General features: G+C 51.8%; 2 protein-coding genes and 1 pseudogene across 4 annotated transcripts in view; all 3 read right to left on the reverse strand.

Moving 5' to 3' along the window:
- On the reverse strand, positions 1-13,855 carry SCARF1 (scavenger receptor class F member 1). Of its 2 annotated transcripts, none has more exons than XM_073315818.1 (12): positions 13,767-13,855; positions 11,427-11,693; positions 9,159-9,220; positions 8,122-8,223; positions 7,067-7,592; positions 5,894-6,112; positions 4,886-5,014; positions 4,698-4,801; positions 3,013-3,130; positions 2,464-2,588; positions 2,044-2,184; positions 1-1,318 (listed from the first exon to the last, which is right to left on the reverse strand). In XM_073315818.1, exons 2-12 carry the CDS (start codon positions 11,585-11,587, stop codon positions 246-248), a joined length of 2,760 nt encoding a protein of 919 aa, XP_073171919.1. In that variant the 5' UTR covers positions 11,588-11,693; positions 13,767-13,855; the 3' UTR covers positions 1-245. The 2 variants fall into 2 exon arrangements, with proteins under 2 accessions (XP_073171919.1, XP_073171918.1); XM_073315817.1 differs by lacking the exon at positions 13,767-13,855 and adding an exon at positions 12,442-12,788.
- Positions 10,013-11,000, reverse strand: LOC140899680 (large ribosomal subunit protein uL5-like; annotated as a pseudogene).
- The window catches only part of RILP (Rab interacting lysosomal protein), a 19,399-nt gene continuing 14,882 nt past the window's right edge, over positions 12,876-17,392 (reverse strand). For both annotated transcript variants that reach the window (XM_073315826.1, XM_073315825.1), the window contains exons 7-8: positions 15,327-15,389; positions 12,876-14,102 (exon numbers count right to left, since the gene is read on the reverse strand). In XM_073315826.1, coding sequence (XP_073171927.1) covers positions 13,946-14,102; positions 15,327-15,389 — 220 coding nt within the window. In that variant the 3' untranslated portion in view covers positions 12,876-13,945. The remainder of the gene's footprint in view (positions 14,103-15,326; positions 15,390-17,392) is intronic.

The raw sequence follows: 17,392 nt of genomic DNA on the forward strand, positions 1-17,392 counted from the left end.
TGCAGAACCTGACCCTGTGGGTCACAGAGATTTAATGGTAACGCTAGACAATGATCTAGTTCACATGACATGTCTGGGAGGTGAAATTCTGGGTTCCCTCTAATACCAGGCATGTTGCAGACCTAGCACTCTTCAATAGCTCGTGGCCTGCCCTGCAAGGTGCACTGCCCACTCTGGCCACAGCTCCATTGTGATGACTGTCACAGTTCTGAAACAGAGGCAGGATTTAGGTCCTGGGTGGGTTTTCAAGTGTTGGCCTCATAGTCAGGGGAGGTGGCAGGAGACTCGTCTGAAGGACAGCGATTTGGAGACACATTTTCGTATTTGGGTTCCTCCTCAACAACAGCCTGTTCATTTGTTTCTAGGCTTCTGGCCTCTTCAAAACTTTCACTCTTCTTGGGGTCCCCTGTGACCTCATCTTCTCCTTCCTGAGCCACTAGTCTTTTAAATATAGGAGATGTGTGGATGAGAGGTTCTCGCTTAACAGGAACATCTATCTGGTGTCTATGTGTGAGGAGCTCAGGTGACTCACAGGGCTCCAGATCTGTTGTCTTGGAGCTCTCCTTGTGTGGAGGGGATGGCTGGGAGAACATGTCTCTGGAGTCCCTCTCTGGGCTCAGGGCCCTGCGGGGAGGTTTCTGGATGCTCTCAGTACTTTTCCTCACCATGGGCTCCTCCCTGAAAGCCCTTTTTACTCTCTGGAAACTACCCAAACGTTTCAGTACAGCCTGAACTGTCCCCTCTCTGCTTCCATCAGCACTCTCATTGGACTTGGAGGATTTCCCTGCTGTCCCCACAGTCACGTAAATGGTTGTGACATTCTGCTCCTTTCCTCTAACATCCAAAGTGTTTGGATGCAAAGCTGCCTCAAGGGCCTCGACTCTCTGGGCCACATGTCTGCCACTTGACACTGGCATCCTGTGGCCTCCTGAGGTACCCCTGGGGGAGGGCTGGTGGCTATCCTCAGCCTCAGAGATAGGCTCTGGGTTTTCGTAACAGTCACCTGGCAACCCACCCTGCTGGGGCTGCTCCTCTGGGTCAGCATGGTGCTGGTGAGAGGGAACTTTGGTGAGACCCCAGGGGGCTTTGGGCTTCCGAGTGGTATTTGGTGTCTCCATGGAGCCTCTTTGACACTGAGGGCCAAATTTAGTTCCTTCTGCAAAAGACACCGAGGGCCTCTTGGCTCTGGCGATGCTGGATGTGCGGGGGATGGTGAAAGGCTGGGAGACGTCCTCAGAGTTAAATGCTGATGCATCAGGAAATTCATGACACTTGGAGCTGCCTTCCTGAGGCTCAAAGCCTGCCACTGCAGGAACATCTGGAGAATAAGGAAGGGAAGGGGGGTTAGGCTGCTTCTCCCTTGGCTACAGAGGCTTCCAAGAACTAAGTCACCAGCATACCGACAGGCTTCTCCTTAGCTCAGGGCTCAAGGTTAGAGCATGTGGCCTTTATCCTCTTCGCCATGACTGGGGGCTTCTAGGGACTAGAGTATCCAGAACTGGCACCATTTGGGGTTGCACTGCACTTCTTTACTCCCAAACTTGATTCTAGATTTATGAGAGTGGATGGTGGGGTAAGGTACTGAGTTAGGTTTTACGCACTGATGCCACAGGGAGCCCAGGGTGGGAGCTGTCTTAACTGCAGCAGCTATGGAAGCACAAACAGCTGCAATGAGCTCTGAACTTATTTGAGGGAGGGAGTTGTGAAATCAGCAGTTTTCTGAGGACATGTAGCTCTGGCACATACCACAGCATATTTCCATTTCACACTAAACTGATCGGAAGGCCAGAAACAGAGCTCAGCCTCCCTGTATGGAAAGGAAAATAAGGAACTAAAAATAATTGGTGCCTGTGTGTAACACAAGTCCTTTGCAAATCCCTCCCCACAAGTACACATGGAATGAAATTCACCCTAAGCAAAGGGCCTCTGTCCCATTGGGCCCTCTGCACAGGGATGACTTTCGCCCCCACAGAGCAAAGGAAACAGGGAAGGAGAGTTCAAAATGAGTCCTAAGGAGATGGTGAAGCAACTGGGCAGCGTTACCTTCTCTGGCAGGGACACAGTAAGCTGGGCCCCCATCGTCAGTGTCAAAGGAGGAGGAGAAGGAGCTGTCTGAGGCCCAGGCAGCCGAAGGCGGTTCAATGAAGCTGGGATTGAAGGGAATCTCTGTGTCATGGTGCGAGACTGGAAGGGAAGCAAGACTATGAGGAAGAAGCAATCCAGCTCTCAGGACCACATGCTGGTCTACGTGTTCTAGTCTGTACTGTACCAGGGATGCCCTAGACTGCATGTTCCATGGGGCAGTCACCTGGTAACTGGCTGGCACAGCTTGCTCGTTTGCAATTACAGTATGAATGTAAGGAGATACAGTTCCTACCCTCAGGAACTCTAAAGACACAGACAAAGCAGGGCATAATAAAGAGTGCATCAATCAGGGATCCGTGCTAATAATCCTGATCTTACCTGTGACTCGGGGGAGTCTGTAGCCACTCAGTGAGAGGCAAGGTAACGTGGAGCTGAGATTTGCCAGCACCCCCTGCACGTGATGTTTCATTCTGGAGATCGCATCACCATCAGCAACAGTCGTCCTTGGAAAGTAAGAACAGAGATGTGTGGCAGAGATGACTGGCTTTCCAATTAAACAAAGCTCACTCCTATCTTGCTGGGAAATGGAGTTGGAATCAGTTTGGGAGAAGCCTGCACATGTGGCAGCCCCATTTCTGACCAAGTCCTGCAACCTATCCGCTAATGCAGTTTGACTCATGGGCTGATTTATGGGCTACATGAGTCAAATAAGTAAAATGAAGTAACCTGAAATTTTCAAGTAATTCCCTGTCAGGCAACAGAACCCAATGAAGATGCTAAGGACTCTTTATTTGCCTTGAGGCTAATTTTAATTGGCCAGAAAAGGTTCCTCTCGGTTCTAGGGCCGTTCAGCAGCAATGGCCCATGGCAGGTGGCTCTTCTCTTTGCAGCTACATTTCTACAGCACCTGACACATTTTAGTAATACCTGTCTCTGGCATCCAACTTGCTGGTTCCACAGCAACAGCAACAGCAGGTGACACAGAGTAATAGGAGGAGTAATGGGATGAGAATGCCAGCTATCAGGGCTCCCTGGTGCTTTGATCCTGCATGGAGAAACAGTGTAGAACAAGGTGAAATTCTTACTTGGCTGGCAAGTTCAGAGCACTGGGAAAGCCATCCTGGAGGAAGGATCTCAGATCTGGGGACCTGCCTCAGTGGTCTCAGAATGTACTAAACAGATCCAGTCCTGTTCGAATCTCGTCCCATTCATACCGCTCCATATCATAAGGACAGTTGGGGAACTCAGCCCAGACCCAGCACCCAGCTCACAGAACCAGCACATCTTTTGGTATCTGCAGAGTGACAGTCTCTCTGAGTGAGCCCCAGGGTTCCAACTCCTCACCCAGGAAGAGGCAGGAGCTCAGGACAGGCTAAGATTTTCTCAGTGCTGTTTGCTCCCGTACACTCTTTCAGCATAACACTGATGATACCACATTACAGGAGAGTGTATTTCCACCAGGCACAGCCCAGTTAGCAAAGCCATAAGCAAGACGAGGTGCTGATCTCACCATTCCCAACCAAGAATGTATCTGTACATTAAAGTCAAGTGGACTCTACTCCAGACACATTTTCTATGCTAAAGAGTCTTTGACTTACTGTGGCACATTCAGGAACATAAGGACTTGCTCTCAAAGATCAGACCTTTTGGGCCATCTATTCCAGTTGTTTGCCTTCAGAAGAGGCCAGTGCCAGATGCTTCAGATGAAAGTGAAAGTCCTCTGACTGGCACTAACCAATGTGGTCAGAATCACCCTTCTTAAATCTCCTATTAAATTTCAAACTTTCCCCTGCAGTATTTTATTCAGATGCATTTCCACATTTTTTAGAACCTGGGTCCACACGGGGATGATAAACCGAGTGAGAGTGCTTCTCCATAGTGCAATTATGTCCTTCAATCAACTGTTACAAACCAAGCAATTCTTCATCTACCCACAAACAAGTGACTTTACAATCAAGGCTGGATCCATTTCTCTGCTGTAATTTCATGTGACAGACTCAGAGAAACACCTTAACTCTAAACACAGTTAATCATTTTAGTTACACTCTGACATACTCCTGATGAATGTTATGGATGAAAATATCACCCTGTGCTACAGGATGGAAACAAAGACACAGGGACAGAAATATCAAAGGCCTAGAGCAAGATTAAGGTCTTGTGAGGCACAATGAGCTTCAAACAACGTGAGCTCTGGTTTTTGGACTAACTTTGAATCCCAATCCAAACTGTTGTGGTACTTGAATCTGGCATGATAGCTGCACTCAGCTAAACAGGCTTGGGTAGTGCGGAGGGGTTATAACAAGGAAACCAAAGCCACAAAAATGAGATAGGAAAGAGCTCATTTTCCTGATCTACAGAGATGGAGGAGAAGAGGGAAGGGAGTTTCCTGGAAGCTCATGCTGTATGGCAGTAGAGGTACTGCATGACACTGTGCAAAGCGTCTTTGCTGGGAACCAGCCCGAGTCCAGAGGGCACCTTGGCTTCCACAGCAACCTTTTGGTGTCTTATGTGGTTTTATATTGGGAGAGAAGGAACCAATTCTCTGCTCTGGGAAGGAGAAGATCTGGTTAATAGGGAATGAATGAAAAGGTACAGTGCACGATATCACTTACTGAGCACACAGTCCCCAGAGTGTGGGTGGCAGGGGCCCCTTGGACATCGGCAGGGGGAAGAACAGTTCGCTCCAAAAAAACCCTCTGGGCAGGTCTCATTGCAGCTGAGGGGAGAGACAGAAAGAAATGGAAAATGCTCGTTTGGAAACATCCCATCCTCTGCCCACTGCAGCTTCCCTCGCTTTTACCTGGTGCCCCAATAGCCAGCCTGGCAGATACACTCCCCAGACACTGGATCACAGCTCCCATTAACACAGTCTGGACAGGTGAATCTGCATCCATCTCCAAATGTTCCGGCAGGGCAGGATGCTTCACAGCTGCAGAGAGAGGGGAGAATCTAGCTGCTGGCTCATGGGAGAGAGGCTGGCAATGCAGAGGGGCTATAGCTTAGTTTGAGGGTTAGCAGCTCTGTCACAGTGCAGAGCCTGCTTTGCATTTGCACTGATATTAATGTTGTGCCACAGGGCCCTGACTTGTTGCTAATCTTACTTGAGGATGGGAATGGTGATCTGGTGGTTAGGGCACTAGAGTGTGACCCAGGAGTTCTGGGTTGTGTTCCTGGTTCTGACAGACTCCATGCGTGACTGCGGGAAAGACACTTACCCCTTCTGTGCTTCAGTTCCCCATCTGCAAAATAGGGATAATCTTCCCTAACTCATGGAGTGGGAGGCTCAGATACTGAAGATACTACAGGAAAGGGAACCATAGACAAGCCTGTAAATATATGCGGCTCATTGTGTTGTAGAGTCCTGCTGGGGATGCACTGGGTGTCTCTGACCTCAGGGCTCTTTGACCTCAACAAGACAAATATTGAATAGAGATTGGTTGCTGTTTATTTTCATTGTTCTCTGGTATTACACCTGACGCCAGGATTTCTGCAGACAGCACACAGAGAGACCTCCTAGTGTGTCTGAACACGGCCTTGCTCTGCACACATTTGGCGAGAAGGGAGGCTGTACCACTGAATGCATGTTGGGTGGTCTCCACCCAGAATCCCTAGCTCAGCTGTCTGACAGCTGTCCGTCTATCCATGGACAATCATCACACAGCATCTAAGCTTCCGTACTGTGAATGAAGCTTTCAAACAAATATTTTCTACTTTACGCTCAAGGAAACCTGAGGACAGAGGATGTCTGCTACAACAGAGAATTGAGCTCCACAGGGCAAACATCACACAGAAAAAGAGGGGTCCGTACCTGGGTCCTGTCTTGCCAGGGTCACAATTCAAGCAAGCCCCTGTCTCTGGATGACAGGCCTCCCCTTGTCGGCAGCTGGGACACATCTGTGCACAGTTCTCCCCATGGTATCCAGGCGTGCACAGCTTCTTACAGAGGGTACCATTCCAGCCAGAGTCACATGCCAGGCAGAACCCATCCACAGGAGAGCAGGGCTGGTTCTGCTTGCAGTGCCCACAGCTGCACAGTCAGGGGTGTAAGGAACAATCAGCATCAGAGCTGGGGGAACAGCGGCCCCACATCCCAAACCAAAATAAATAGGGCAGAGAAATAGGGAGAAGAGAACTGTACTCTCTGCTCCACAGCCAAGACCAAACAGAGCATGCTCCCACCAGCAACAGCCCTGGGAACAAAGCAATCTGCTCTCAAAAGAGCTCAGGTCACTGACAGCCTGCACAGCCCTCCCAAACCCCATCCACAGTGCTTCCACACACAGCAGTATGGCAGAGTCATCAGCCCCCTTCTCTGAGACAGGTGTCCACTGGTGGCATTCCTCAGAGGTTTCCCTCTGTACAGCTGTGATATAGTCCCTGCACTTACCCCTGTGGAAACATGCTACAGAGTTTAACAGGAATGATGACATCTCATGAGATCTTATTGGAATTTAACAGGGTTTTGTAGCTATTACTCTAAAAAACCTATTGAATGCAATGAAGAAAGAGAGATCCTCCTCTCTAGGCCCTGAATCAGCCTACAGAAGAGCTATCTATAGTTTTCTACTGAAGTCTACAAGACTTTCCCATGGGGGACAGTCCTGTGCCTCATTCCTCAGCTGATCACAGCCAGACCTCCCTGGCCACTGGCTCAGGAAAGCCTCTCCATCACCAGCCAGGAGATGAGCTCACAAAATGATATCTCCCCACACCTCTCCCAGAGTATGAATAGGGCAGCCAATCCAAATCCTCGCTGCCCCTTTCCTCTCAGTCCCTTTATATGAAAGAGCTGCGCCCTACAGTCTAACAAGCATCAGCTGCCCACTCCCTGAGCTCCACCCAGTCTGGTCCTAAACTCCTGCATACCCAGCAGGGAACACGGGCTTCTGGGCATTGGCACTCCCTAGGCAGCCCCAGACTCATGCAGTCACCTTAGGGCACTATACCTTATCACAAGCACGCAGAGTGATATTCCTCTTACCTGTATCTGCACTGAGATCCGTAATAACCGGCAGGACAAGGATCCCCACAGCTCCTGCCCTGATAGCCAGGGTTGCAGCTGCAATGCCCATCAAGAGGGTTGCAGTTCCCATGCAGGCAGTCACAATGATGTTGGCACAATGGCCCCCAAAACCCAGCCCTGCACTCACACCTGCCTGAGTCTTGGGCACAGGGTGAGAGGTGGCAGGTGCATCTGAAGCTGCATCTCCTACCCCACCAGCCCTGGGCGCAGATGCACTGCCCTGTGACAGGGTCACAGTGGGAGCTGGCCAGCCTGCACAGACACTGCTTCTTGCAGTTCGGTGCCCACCAGCCTGGCTCACACTGGCAGGCTCCAGTGAGGGTGCTGCAGTGGCCATGAGGTCCACACTGGCATGGGAACTGGCAGAGTACTCCCCAGCGGTTGGCATTGCAAGTGCACTGGCCGCTTACAGGATCACACTTCCCATTGGGATGGCATGAACAGCTCTTCTTGCAGTCCGAGCCCCAGTACTGGTCAGGGCAGCCTACAAAGGGAACAAGACAGATACCAGATCACAACATGCAGGAGTATAGGAGTCTCTGTGCCACAGGGAGGAGAGCAATCTGGCAATGGGTTTGGTGTTCTTTCCCTATGGGGTGGTGTAAGCCATGGAAGGGCACAGGCTGGTAGGCCCTTGTAGGTCCTATGCAGTAGGGAGACTAAGGAGCGGGGACTACCAAAGAGACACCCCACACCCAACTGGGAGGAGACATCAGAACAGCATGCCCCAAACACTGTCTCTGCTATGCTGTAACATGTGGATGTAGCTGCTTGTGCTCATGGATGGGCCAAGGGGCTGCTGGGCACTTGGAGCACTTAACTGTGACCATGTGCCATCATGCTGGGACCTCTGGCCTGAGCTCACCTCCTGGGACCCAGCCAATGTCCTGATGGGTGCAGTGAGCGCTGTGTCACAGATAGAGTTTCTGAGATCACAGGGGATTCTCTGTATGTCTAAGGGTGAGAGTCTGCCCTTCCCCCCTCTTTACCAGCCCCTCCATGCCCATACTCACGGGAGTTGCAGTTGGCTCCAAAGAAGCCAGGTTTGCAGAGGCAGATCCCGGGTCTCACACACACCTCATCCATCTTGCAAGCATCCTCCCCTTCACACCACGCTGTCAACAGCAGAACAAGCTAATCAGGAGCCAGGCTCCCCCAGCACAAGGCTGCTGGCAGGCACGTGGCCAGGGAGAGGAAGTGCAGATAGGCTGGGCACCTGCAGCTTCTCTGGAGCTGCCAGGGGCCAAGGCCCTTTGGCCTCCAGGTCCTTGTCCCTGTGGATTTGGACCAGTGACCTAGCCTGTCAGTGACTCCAGTTCCCAATCAGCACCCCCCATGTGCCCTCATGTGTGGGCTCCAGAGAGAGAGAGGTTGGGGATTCTGCTCCAAGCCCTATGGTGCCTGGGACACACTTTGCTCCAACTGGCCCCAGCCCTGGCCTTCAGCCAGGAAGTTGAGACTGAGGCTAGAAATGACCTACAGGTGATGGCTTCTGGGAGGCTTTTTGAGGAGAAATGGCTGCCTCACATCCTATGGAGTGAACAGCTCATGCAGCACTTAGATATTGGGGCGGTGGGCTCTGTAGCAAATCCTGAGGAGAGATTCATCTGAGCAAGTGTTAATGGGATGGGGCGGAAAGCAGCATGGCTCCCCTTTTCTGTGAAGAGCAAACGAGAGCTTCCCACCACTTCTCCCCAGCTTGGGGGAGAAGCTCTCCCACCAGCATTGCTGGTGCTCTGAGTGCCCCCCTCCTGCTTCAGCCTACATTAACCCTGGAGTGCAGCTGGACAGATGCGATAAGGCACAAAGCTGCACTTCACGAGAGGCCTTATAGCTCTGCAACCCTTGCCTTGGTTTGCATCACGCCTCAGCAGAATATTCTGCACCTGAAATTAACACCCTTCAGCCTCTAGGGAAGAAGCAGTTTCCCAAAATGTTGTTGGATTCTGAGCAACAAAGAACTGAGATTCAGGAAATGCACACACCAAACAGCCTGAAACGGCTGGTCAAAATGACAAAGGCATGAGATGTAAAGCCACTGATGACTCACCAGCTGTGCATTCCCTGCCTTCCTGTTTCCAACCTGGGCAGCATACCAGACCTGCAGAGAGGCTGGGGAAGGGAGAGATCTGTTAGCATAGGAGCAGGGTGTTGGGCAGCAAGGGCTCATGAAAGGGGCAATATACTGGGGTTGAGAGAACGCTCCTATGTTTGCATTAAAGCCCATATAATCTAGGAGGAACTAAGGATCAGCCAGAAGCACCTCTCCCAAGGTTCAGCTTGGAACATGCTGAAGGATGGGCATGCCTTTGGAAGCATTGCCCTGGGAAGGACACCAGAGGAACGGGAGGAAGTCATGAGCAGGCTGCAGCACTAAGGCTGTCCTGACTGGTTCTGTCAGTGTTGTCTCCCTGTGTTTAACGAGACACGCAGTGTTTACAGCTTATTTTTCGGAGTCATGCAAGTCTTTAGATTCTTTCACCTTGCTGGTAGCAGCCAGCTGCATAGCAGCCAGCAGCCACCAAGTAATAAAAGACTCTACTAGACAATACCACGATGGTTGAGAAAGAGGGTACCAAGGCCAGAAGACAGGGTCTATAGGAGGCTTCTGCAGGGAGTCTCCTACTGAGTTCACAAGACAGAGCAATCCCAGGCAAAGAAATCAGGCAGTTCTAGGCCCTTTTTGTTTGATGGATAATATCTAACTCATAGCATGTAACAGAAAGTGGTGTTAGGGAGCCGGATTTGCCTCAGTTCCAGAGACTCATGAATACTGTGATACCATGAGGTTAGTTTTACGTAGTTACAGTTTAAAACTCTGTAAAAACCATGGCAGTACTCTGCCTTCTTACCACATGGTGGCCTGGTGCTCTCTGGGCTTTAATTGCTGTCTATTTTTTTTTTTAAACGTTAGAAAATTTTATTAGCATTTTTCGTAACTGGAACTGCTCATTTGCCAGGAAGGATGATCCCATTGTACTTCTGCTGGAACCAACGCATGGCCTCCTCCTTCCCAATTCTGTGCTTGGCTCCAATGGAGCTATTTTGCGTTTCTTGTCAGCAATGCTGAAGCCTGGCCTGCCCAGAACCACATAGAAGTCCAGGCCATAGATGCCAATGCTGGGATCGTATTTAATTCCCAGATCAATGTGCTCCTGGATTCCAAAGCCAAAGTTCCCAGTGTCTGAAAGGTTGTTTTTCCTCAACTCATATTCTTACACCTTCAAGCCTTTCTCCAGAATCTCCTCTGCTTTGGCCCCACGAACCGTGCAGTGAACAGCAATCTTTTCATTTCTCCTGATTCCAAAGGATCTGACAGTATATCGAGCCTTTGAGAAGACAGGAGTCTGGCCTTTGAGCTGCTCCAGCACTTTGGCTGCCCGGGTGAGTCTGTCACCACTTTCCCCAACACAAATGTTGAGACAGAGTTTGCGGATGCGCAGCTCACACATGGGGTTCTCCTTCTCACCCTGATCTTGCACAGTGAACTCCTTGGGACAGGGACTGTCTCACTCTCTCGTGGAGCACTGAGTATATTGACACCACCTGAGATATAAAACTAAAAACTAAACCTACCCACACATTCAGCTCTCTCTGTGCTATTAAACAAACCCACACCTCTGCCTGTCTCATCCCTCTCGCACACCAACAGATTTACAACTGTGCTATTAAATACACACTACTCTGCCCATGTGATCCCCTCTCACACACACACACAGAGCTATCCCTGTGTTATTAAACAAACAGGTCTCTGCTTGTGTGATCCCTCTCATACAGAGCTACCCGTTATTAAACAGTCATGTGCCTGTGTGATCCCTCTCTCTCTCTCACACACACACACACAGAGCTATCTCTGTGTTATTAAACAAACCCACACCTCTGCCTGCCTCATCCCTCTCACACACCAATATACAACTGTGCTATTAGATGCATACTACTCTGCCTGTCTGATCCCTCTCTCTCCCCCCCTCCAACAGCTATCACTGTGTCATTCAACAAACACACGTCTCCATGTGATCCCGTCTTCGCACACACAGCTATCTCTGTGCTACTAAACAAGAATATTTTCCTTGTGTGGTTACAAGGAACACAAGGTTACAAGGTTATCTCACAGAGATCTCTGTGCTGCCACATTTATCCCTGGGCCATATAGTTCCAGCTCAGGGAGCTTATTCTATTGAGTATGTTAGTCAAAAGATGACAGTGAATTAATCTCTGCAGCAGAATTACTTCTTCTTGCCCTGTTGTGGGAAGGGCGCTCTGAGACGGGTATGGAGCAAAAGGGGAAGGTGGGTAAAGAAAGGTATTGGACACCTACCTGGTAGCCTTGCACACATTCCTCCCATTAGGGTCCAGCTCTTGAGCAGAGCTCCCAATCCATGGCCAGAAATGGAGACAAAAGAGTAACAGCAGCAGCTGTGCCATCTGGGTCTGGATACAGGGTGATGCTGGCCACAAGGGGCTTCCAAGCCAAGGCATGGGCTGTATGCAGCTTTCTTGTCCGTCGGTTGGCTCTGTCTGTCGGTCTTCCTCTCAGTTTCTGCCTCACCCCCTCTTTGGCCTCAAATTTCCTCCTTGCTTTTTCCTGAGGAAATGCAGGAGGCGAAAAAATCCCTCACATCCAAGGAGCCAGAAGGGGTGGGAAGGGAAGTGGGGGCAGGGCAAACGCTGTATCCCACCGTTCACTGCAGCAGTAGAAACAGGGGAGCCCCTAGAGCCAGCATCATGTTGAGGAAAGTTACTTGCTGCTGGCAAAGCCTAATAGTTGCCACAGGAGCAATCAGAGGGACAAAGCCAAGCTCCCCACCCTCCATCCCCAAACATCACCTCAGCCTGCCCCCATCCACTCCACCGAGTATCATGTCCTCTACCCCCATCTCCTCACATCCCACCCACCCCCCACTCAACGGCAGACCCCGCCTCTCCCACTTCATGCCTCCCTCCCCCTGCCCTTCCTCCACCTGGCACCGGGCCTGGAGTACCACATGAATATCAGTAGTGTTGCCAGGCTCCAATGCCCTGTGGGCTCTACTGGGGACTGCAATCCTTGGCAAGACGAAGAGCTGCCAGAACAGAGCATGCCCCAATTCTGCCCTTTTAACTGGGCAGGAGCCAGTTTGCGGAAAGCACAGAGCAGGGACCGGAGCGTTTCCGGCAATCGCCCATCCTGCTGTCTCACAGGCTCATTTTGTCAGCATTTTCACAGGAAACACCTTTTCCCTGCACGGTGACCTAGAGGGGGTCAGGAGGTTCATTCAGTCCATGGGGAGACTCCTAGCTACAAGGGAAGGAGGGAGGGCAGGGCACTTCCAGGCGCTGGCCTAGACTTTTACCTCCTCACAGAACAGGAGCCGAGGGAACAACAAATCCAAACCACCCAAAACCAGTTCTATCCCAGAATGGTGGCTGGGAGCTGGAACATGGTCTGGGGGCTCTGCTGTGCACCAGAAGTGGTGACCAGGTAAAGCAGTGCTGGCTGGACTCCTGCAGCCTCCGAAGTTGATCCCTGACAGAGTTCCCAAGGAAACAGGAGCATAGAGCAGTGCGGTAGGCTCAAGACCATGGAGAGCAGAGATGGCAAAACCATTAACTCCCGCCCGGGCTATGTCTTCAGCCAGGAGAGGACTGTTCTTTATTGGAGATTTCTTAGTGCTGTGTGCAGTATGGTTTTCAGTCTCCCGAGGGAGGGGCCTCCCTCTGGACACTGCCAGTCCAGTCAAGCTGGGAGTCCCTACACGAGCAAGAAGAAAGCACAGGCCATGCCAGGTGCTTTGAGCAACACTCAAAGGATTTATTTCTGGTGCTGATCTCAATTCTAAAGCCAGACAGTAATATATCCAAGAGAGCTCCCCATCACCCCAATAATAGAGAAACTCCCAGAGACTAAAACACCTCCATTTCCTTAGCACTTACCAGTGCCATGCACTAGTCACTGTTACATGTTCCTAGTGAAACACAGAAAAGCCCTGACCAGAGGCTCTATTGCACTTTTTCTCTGGGGTCAGTGCATTGCAGTGTCCTGCCGTGAGATCATGAAGCAAATACATCTACTGAGCCATAGTTTGGATACACTTATGGTAGAAAAATTAGTGCCTGCCTGAGAGCAGCAGCCAGCAATGAGGGAGCTGAGCTGCAAGTGCAGCCTGGCTGCAGATGCAGGTGCTGGCTAGGGCAGCCCAGCTGGGGTGTGAGCATAAGTGCTGGCAGCAGTGGCCAAGGCATGAGCACAGGTGGAGCACGGGTGACTGGCTGGGGCAGCTGGGGTGAAAGCACAGATAAGGCGCAGACTTCAGGTGGGGCAGCCAAGAGAGAGCATGGCCAAGCACCGGCTGCGGTGGCCGAGCCACGAGCACAGAGACAGTATAGGCATTGGCTGAGGCAGCTGGGGCATGAGCACAGGTGCAAAGCAGGCACTGGGTGGGGCAGCCAAGCCACAAGCAGATGGGGAGTGGACATTCAACAGGGGCTGAGCCACAAGCACCGATGGGGCACAGGCATTCGATGGGGGCTGAGCCACAAGCATGGATGGGCTACAGGCATTTGATGGGGCCAAGCTGCAAGTGTGAATGGGGCCTGGGCATTGACTGGGACATCTGAACTGCGAAAACAAATGAGGTGCGGGCACTGGCTGGGGGCAGAGCTGTCTAACCCTACACACATCAGGCTTTCACCGCATCTTGTGCAGCTGCATCTCCAGGGCTGACTGCTGCAATGGGGGACCAACGTTTCTAATGGAGCTGAGGCTACCGATCCTCCCATGAAATTGTCTCTGAGAGAAGGGCTGGGAGGGGCAGGTGCTGCTGATGTGCCATAGGCTGGCATCCTGCTCAACTGAGGTCAGGGAGGGGGCACCACTTTGTTAGGGGAGCCATGTGTGGGTTTGTTCTCTTCCTCCTGCTCAAAATGCACATCCTGTGAGTCAATGATTTCCCACACTCCTGAGCAGCCTGGGTTGTGGGGGTCTTTGCTGCTGCTGTGATACCACAGACCAAAACTGCAGGAAAAGCAGAAAGAGAGTAGATGAGCAGGGGCAGTGAACTTCCCACAAGAGAGCGCGACATCCCCAGAGCTGCTGCCAGAACCACTGTCCATTGGAGACACCTGGCAGCACCAAGGACAGGTTCATCTGTGAACACCTGGGGCCAGTATGTAACGTCCAAAAAAAGTGAGGGGCCTGTCATAATCTGGGAGCAGCAGCTTTGCTAAGACGGTGCTTAAGTGTGTCCCTCAGCTAGATTTAATTTTTTTTTAATATTTTGCCAGGTCTGTGATACCCCTCCCTCCCCCTCACCTACACACATATTTTAAGCACTGCCTAGCACTCCAGAACCTGTGTGATATAGGCTGGGGCTGCTTTGTGACTGTCACTGACCCTGGAGGAGGCAACAAATCACACTAGGGCTTGAGAATCAGAATAGTAAGTCTGGAGCAGGCTTCTCAGAGCACTTGACACACACACCAGCCCCTGATGCACTGCTTGTGCGCAAGCCACTAGCTCCTCCGTACGAAGGTGCCGACTCTTCGGGGCAGGGATTGCACCTCCTCGTACAGTGCTCAGCCCACTGTGCTCAACAGATAAAGCCTCACGGGTACTATAGTCATTTATAATGCCCTAAGGCAGTGGTTCCCAAATTTTTGAGGGCTGTACCCGTCCTCTCCGCTCCCCCTCCCCCAGCCTGGGGGCCATGGGTCTGAGCGGGAGGGGAGTGGGGAGGGGAAAGGGGCTGAGATTGGGGCCACAGATGGGGATGGGTCTGGGGCCAGGAGCAAAGCCAAGAACTGAGCCGCAGCCAGAGGATGAGGCTGGGGCAGGATCGGAGCCGCAGCTGGGTTTCTGTGGGGGCCGGCAGCCGGATGTAGCTCTGCTCCCGACCCCATGCCCTGGTCCAGGGCAGGAACAGAGCCACTGCAGGGGCCAAGGCTAGGGGCAGGAGCAGAGCCGCAGCCAGGCCCCCAGTTGGGTGTGGAGCCATGCCGAGGCTGGGGATGGAGCCAGGTGCAGGGCATGGCTGGGGGTGGGGCCATAGCAGAGCTCAGGGGTAGGGTGGGGATGGCACTCCCTCCCCACCCCCTGTGGAGGCTGGCCCAGACCCACCGTGCCCCTGGAAGGTCCCTGGGGGGGGACACCCCACACTTTAGGGACCTCTGCCCTAAGGGCTAATTATTCCTCTAACCATACGGATACCTCCCCAGATCAGCACATCGGATGCAAACTTACAAGCTCTTGATTTTGGATTCACGTGGCTGAGAGTCCACACAATCTGCACTCTCATCTTCATCACTAGGGTGCAAAAGAGAAGAGAACTGGTAAGTCAGAAACCCTCTGATCTGCTCACTTACGCTTCATACCATACCAGTAGAAAGGAGAATGCCAGATCCCTCTACCCAAACCACAAATGATACGCATATGGGGGAGAGGAGGGCAATAGCCCTATCACACAAATCATCATGGGAATCCTGCCCAGCTCACAGGATACCCTAAGCCAGATTCAGCTCCAGAAGGGTTTGATTTCTGGAAGCTGTTCCCTAGAAAAGCCCCCAGTGTGTCCAGCATCGGACACTGCCTTGTGGATGCAGTGCAGAACTGAGGCCCTGACCACGTGTGCCCAGTGCAGATCCCAGGGCACTCTGCAAGAGTAAAGGTGTTGGATGTGATCCAGGATCCTGGCCAAGTTCCAAAGAGCAATCACCTTCTCCCTCCTCCCTCCCACGTGTTCAGCTGGACAAGGATTCTCCTTCATTTTCTGCCCTAAACTGGTGGGCAGGGCTGCTATGTGACTATTAAATAGCTACTGCAGTCACAGTATTTGAAAAAACTAGAGAAGATATCCTGGGTCCCACCCAGTCCATTTCTTGGAGCCAGGGCAGGATTGTTTCCTACAGTCTAGGGCAGAGGTGGGCAAACTATGGCCTGCAGGCCACATCCAGCCCGCGGGACTGTCCTGCCTGGCCCCTTAGCTCCCGGCCGGGGAGGCTAGTCCCCGGCCCCTCCCCTGCTGTCTCCCTTCCCCCACAGCCACACGAGCAGTGCTGCTTGCACCCACTCACCTCCCAGGTTTTCCAACAAGCCTGTCCTGCCGCTTTGAGCAGCATGGTAAGGGGGCAGGAGGTCCCGGGGGGCAGAGGGGGTTGGACAGGGGGTGGGGTCCCCGGAGGGGGCGGTCAGGGGACAAGAAATGGGGGGGGGGTGGTGGATGGATCAAGGGTCCCGGATGTGGCTAGGGGTCAGGGCAGTCAGGGGACAAGGAGCAGGGGGGGTTGGATGGGTGGGGAGCTCTGAGGGAGGTAGTCAGGGGGCAGGAAGTGGGAGGGGGCGGATAGGGGGCGGGGCCAGGCTGTTTGCAGGGCACAGCCTTCCCTACCTGGCCCTCCATACCATTTCGCACCCAGATGTGACCCTCAGGCCAAAAAGTTTGCCCACCCCTGGTCTAGGGTCTCTAGCAACAGAGCTTCCACTGCCTCTCCTGGAGGACCATGGCAGAGCCCAATGCTTCTCATTGACCGGGACGTTCTTCTTGCCATTAAGCCTATGTTTTTTCCCCTTTATTATTTTTCTCCCCTGATTCCTAGCTACTCCATCTTCTACCACCCCAAACAATCCACAGAAGTTCATCAGGGATGGGAAAAGTCAGGAGCTGCTCTTTCCTTACTCCAGGTGATCTTTCAAAATGAACAGTCAGCAGCACCATTGTTCCACTCTCAGCAATGGCTGCATGTTAGTGGTGGGTACGGAAATTCTTTTCCAAAATTTCATACAGAATCACAATTTACACTCAGCACAATTACGCTCAGTGCTCTTCACCTACAAAGCACTTTGCAAACGTTAAAACTTCATCTCCTGAGTGCCTCCGACAGCAAAGCACTTTCAGACTCTTCAGCGTTCACGTTGCTGTATAGATGTATGACAGTGATGGTCACAATGTTTTTATTTTTTAAATATTTAAACACATGTAAGCAAATGAGCCAGACACTGTAGCCCAGTGGGCCAGCTTACCTGTATTATATTCATTGCTTTGTTATCCTGCTTTATTATATTTAGTAGTAATGCAAGGAACCTACAGGCTTTTATCCTCTAAGATTTGGCTTTACTGGATAGTGTGAGGCTTGAGCCCTATAACCTTTGGTATAGATAAACTTAACTAACTCATAAGTTACAGGAAACTGAAAGTAGCACGCAAGAGGGAATTTTGTCCAGAATACGGACACCAGCCACCCACAGAACATAGCTGACACCAGCACAGAACATCAGCATCCAGAAGATTCTGAACAGAACCTCCAACCACA

The sequence above is a fragment of the Lepidochelys kempii genome, chromosome 17 (assembly GCF_965140265.1).
Source record: "Lepidochelys kempii isolate rLepKem1 chromosome 17, rLepKem1.hap2, whole genome shotgun sequence".
Taxonomy (NCBI): domain Eukaryota; kingdom Metazoa; phylum Chordata; order Testudines; family Cheloniidae; genus Lepidochelys; species Lepidochelys kempii.

Excerpts from the sequence above, each read along its gene's own strand:
- SCARF1 (XM_073315818.1), bottom strand. The coding sequence starts at position 11,587 with ATGCCTTGGCTTGGAAGCCCCTTGTGGCCAGCATCACCCTGTATCCAG. Across the intron at positions 9,221-11,426 it reads AATGTGTGCAAGGCTACCAG|CCTCTCTGCAGGTCTGGTAT; the intron begins GTAGGTGTCCAA and ends TCCCTTCCCCAG. Across the intron at positions 4,802-4,885 it reads GCTGGCTATTGGGGCACCAG|CTGCAATGAGACCTGCCCAG; the intron begins GTAAAAGCGAGG and ends CTCTCCCCTCAG.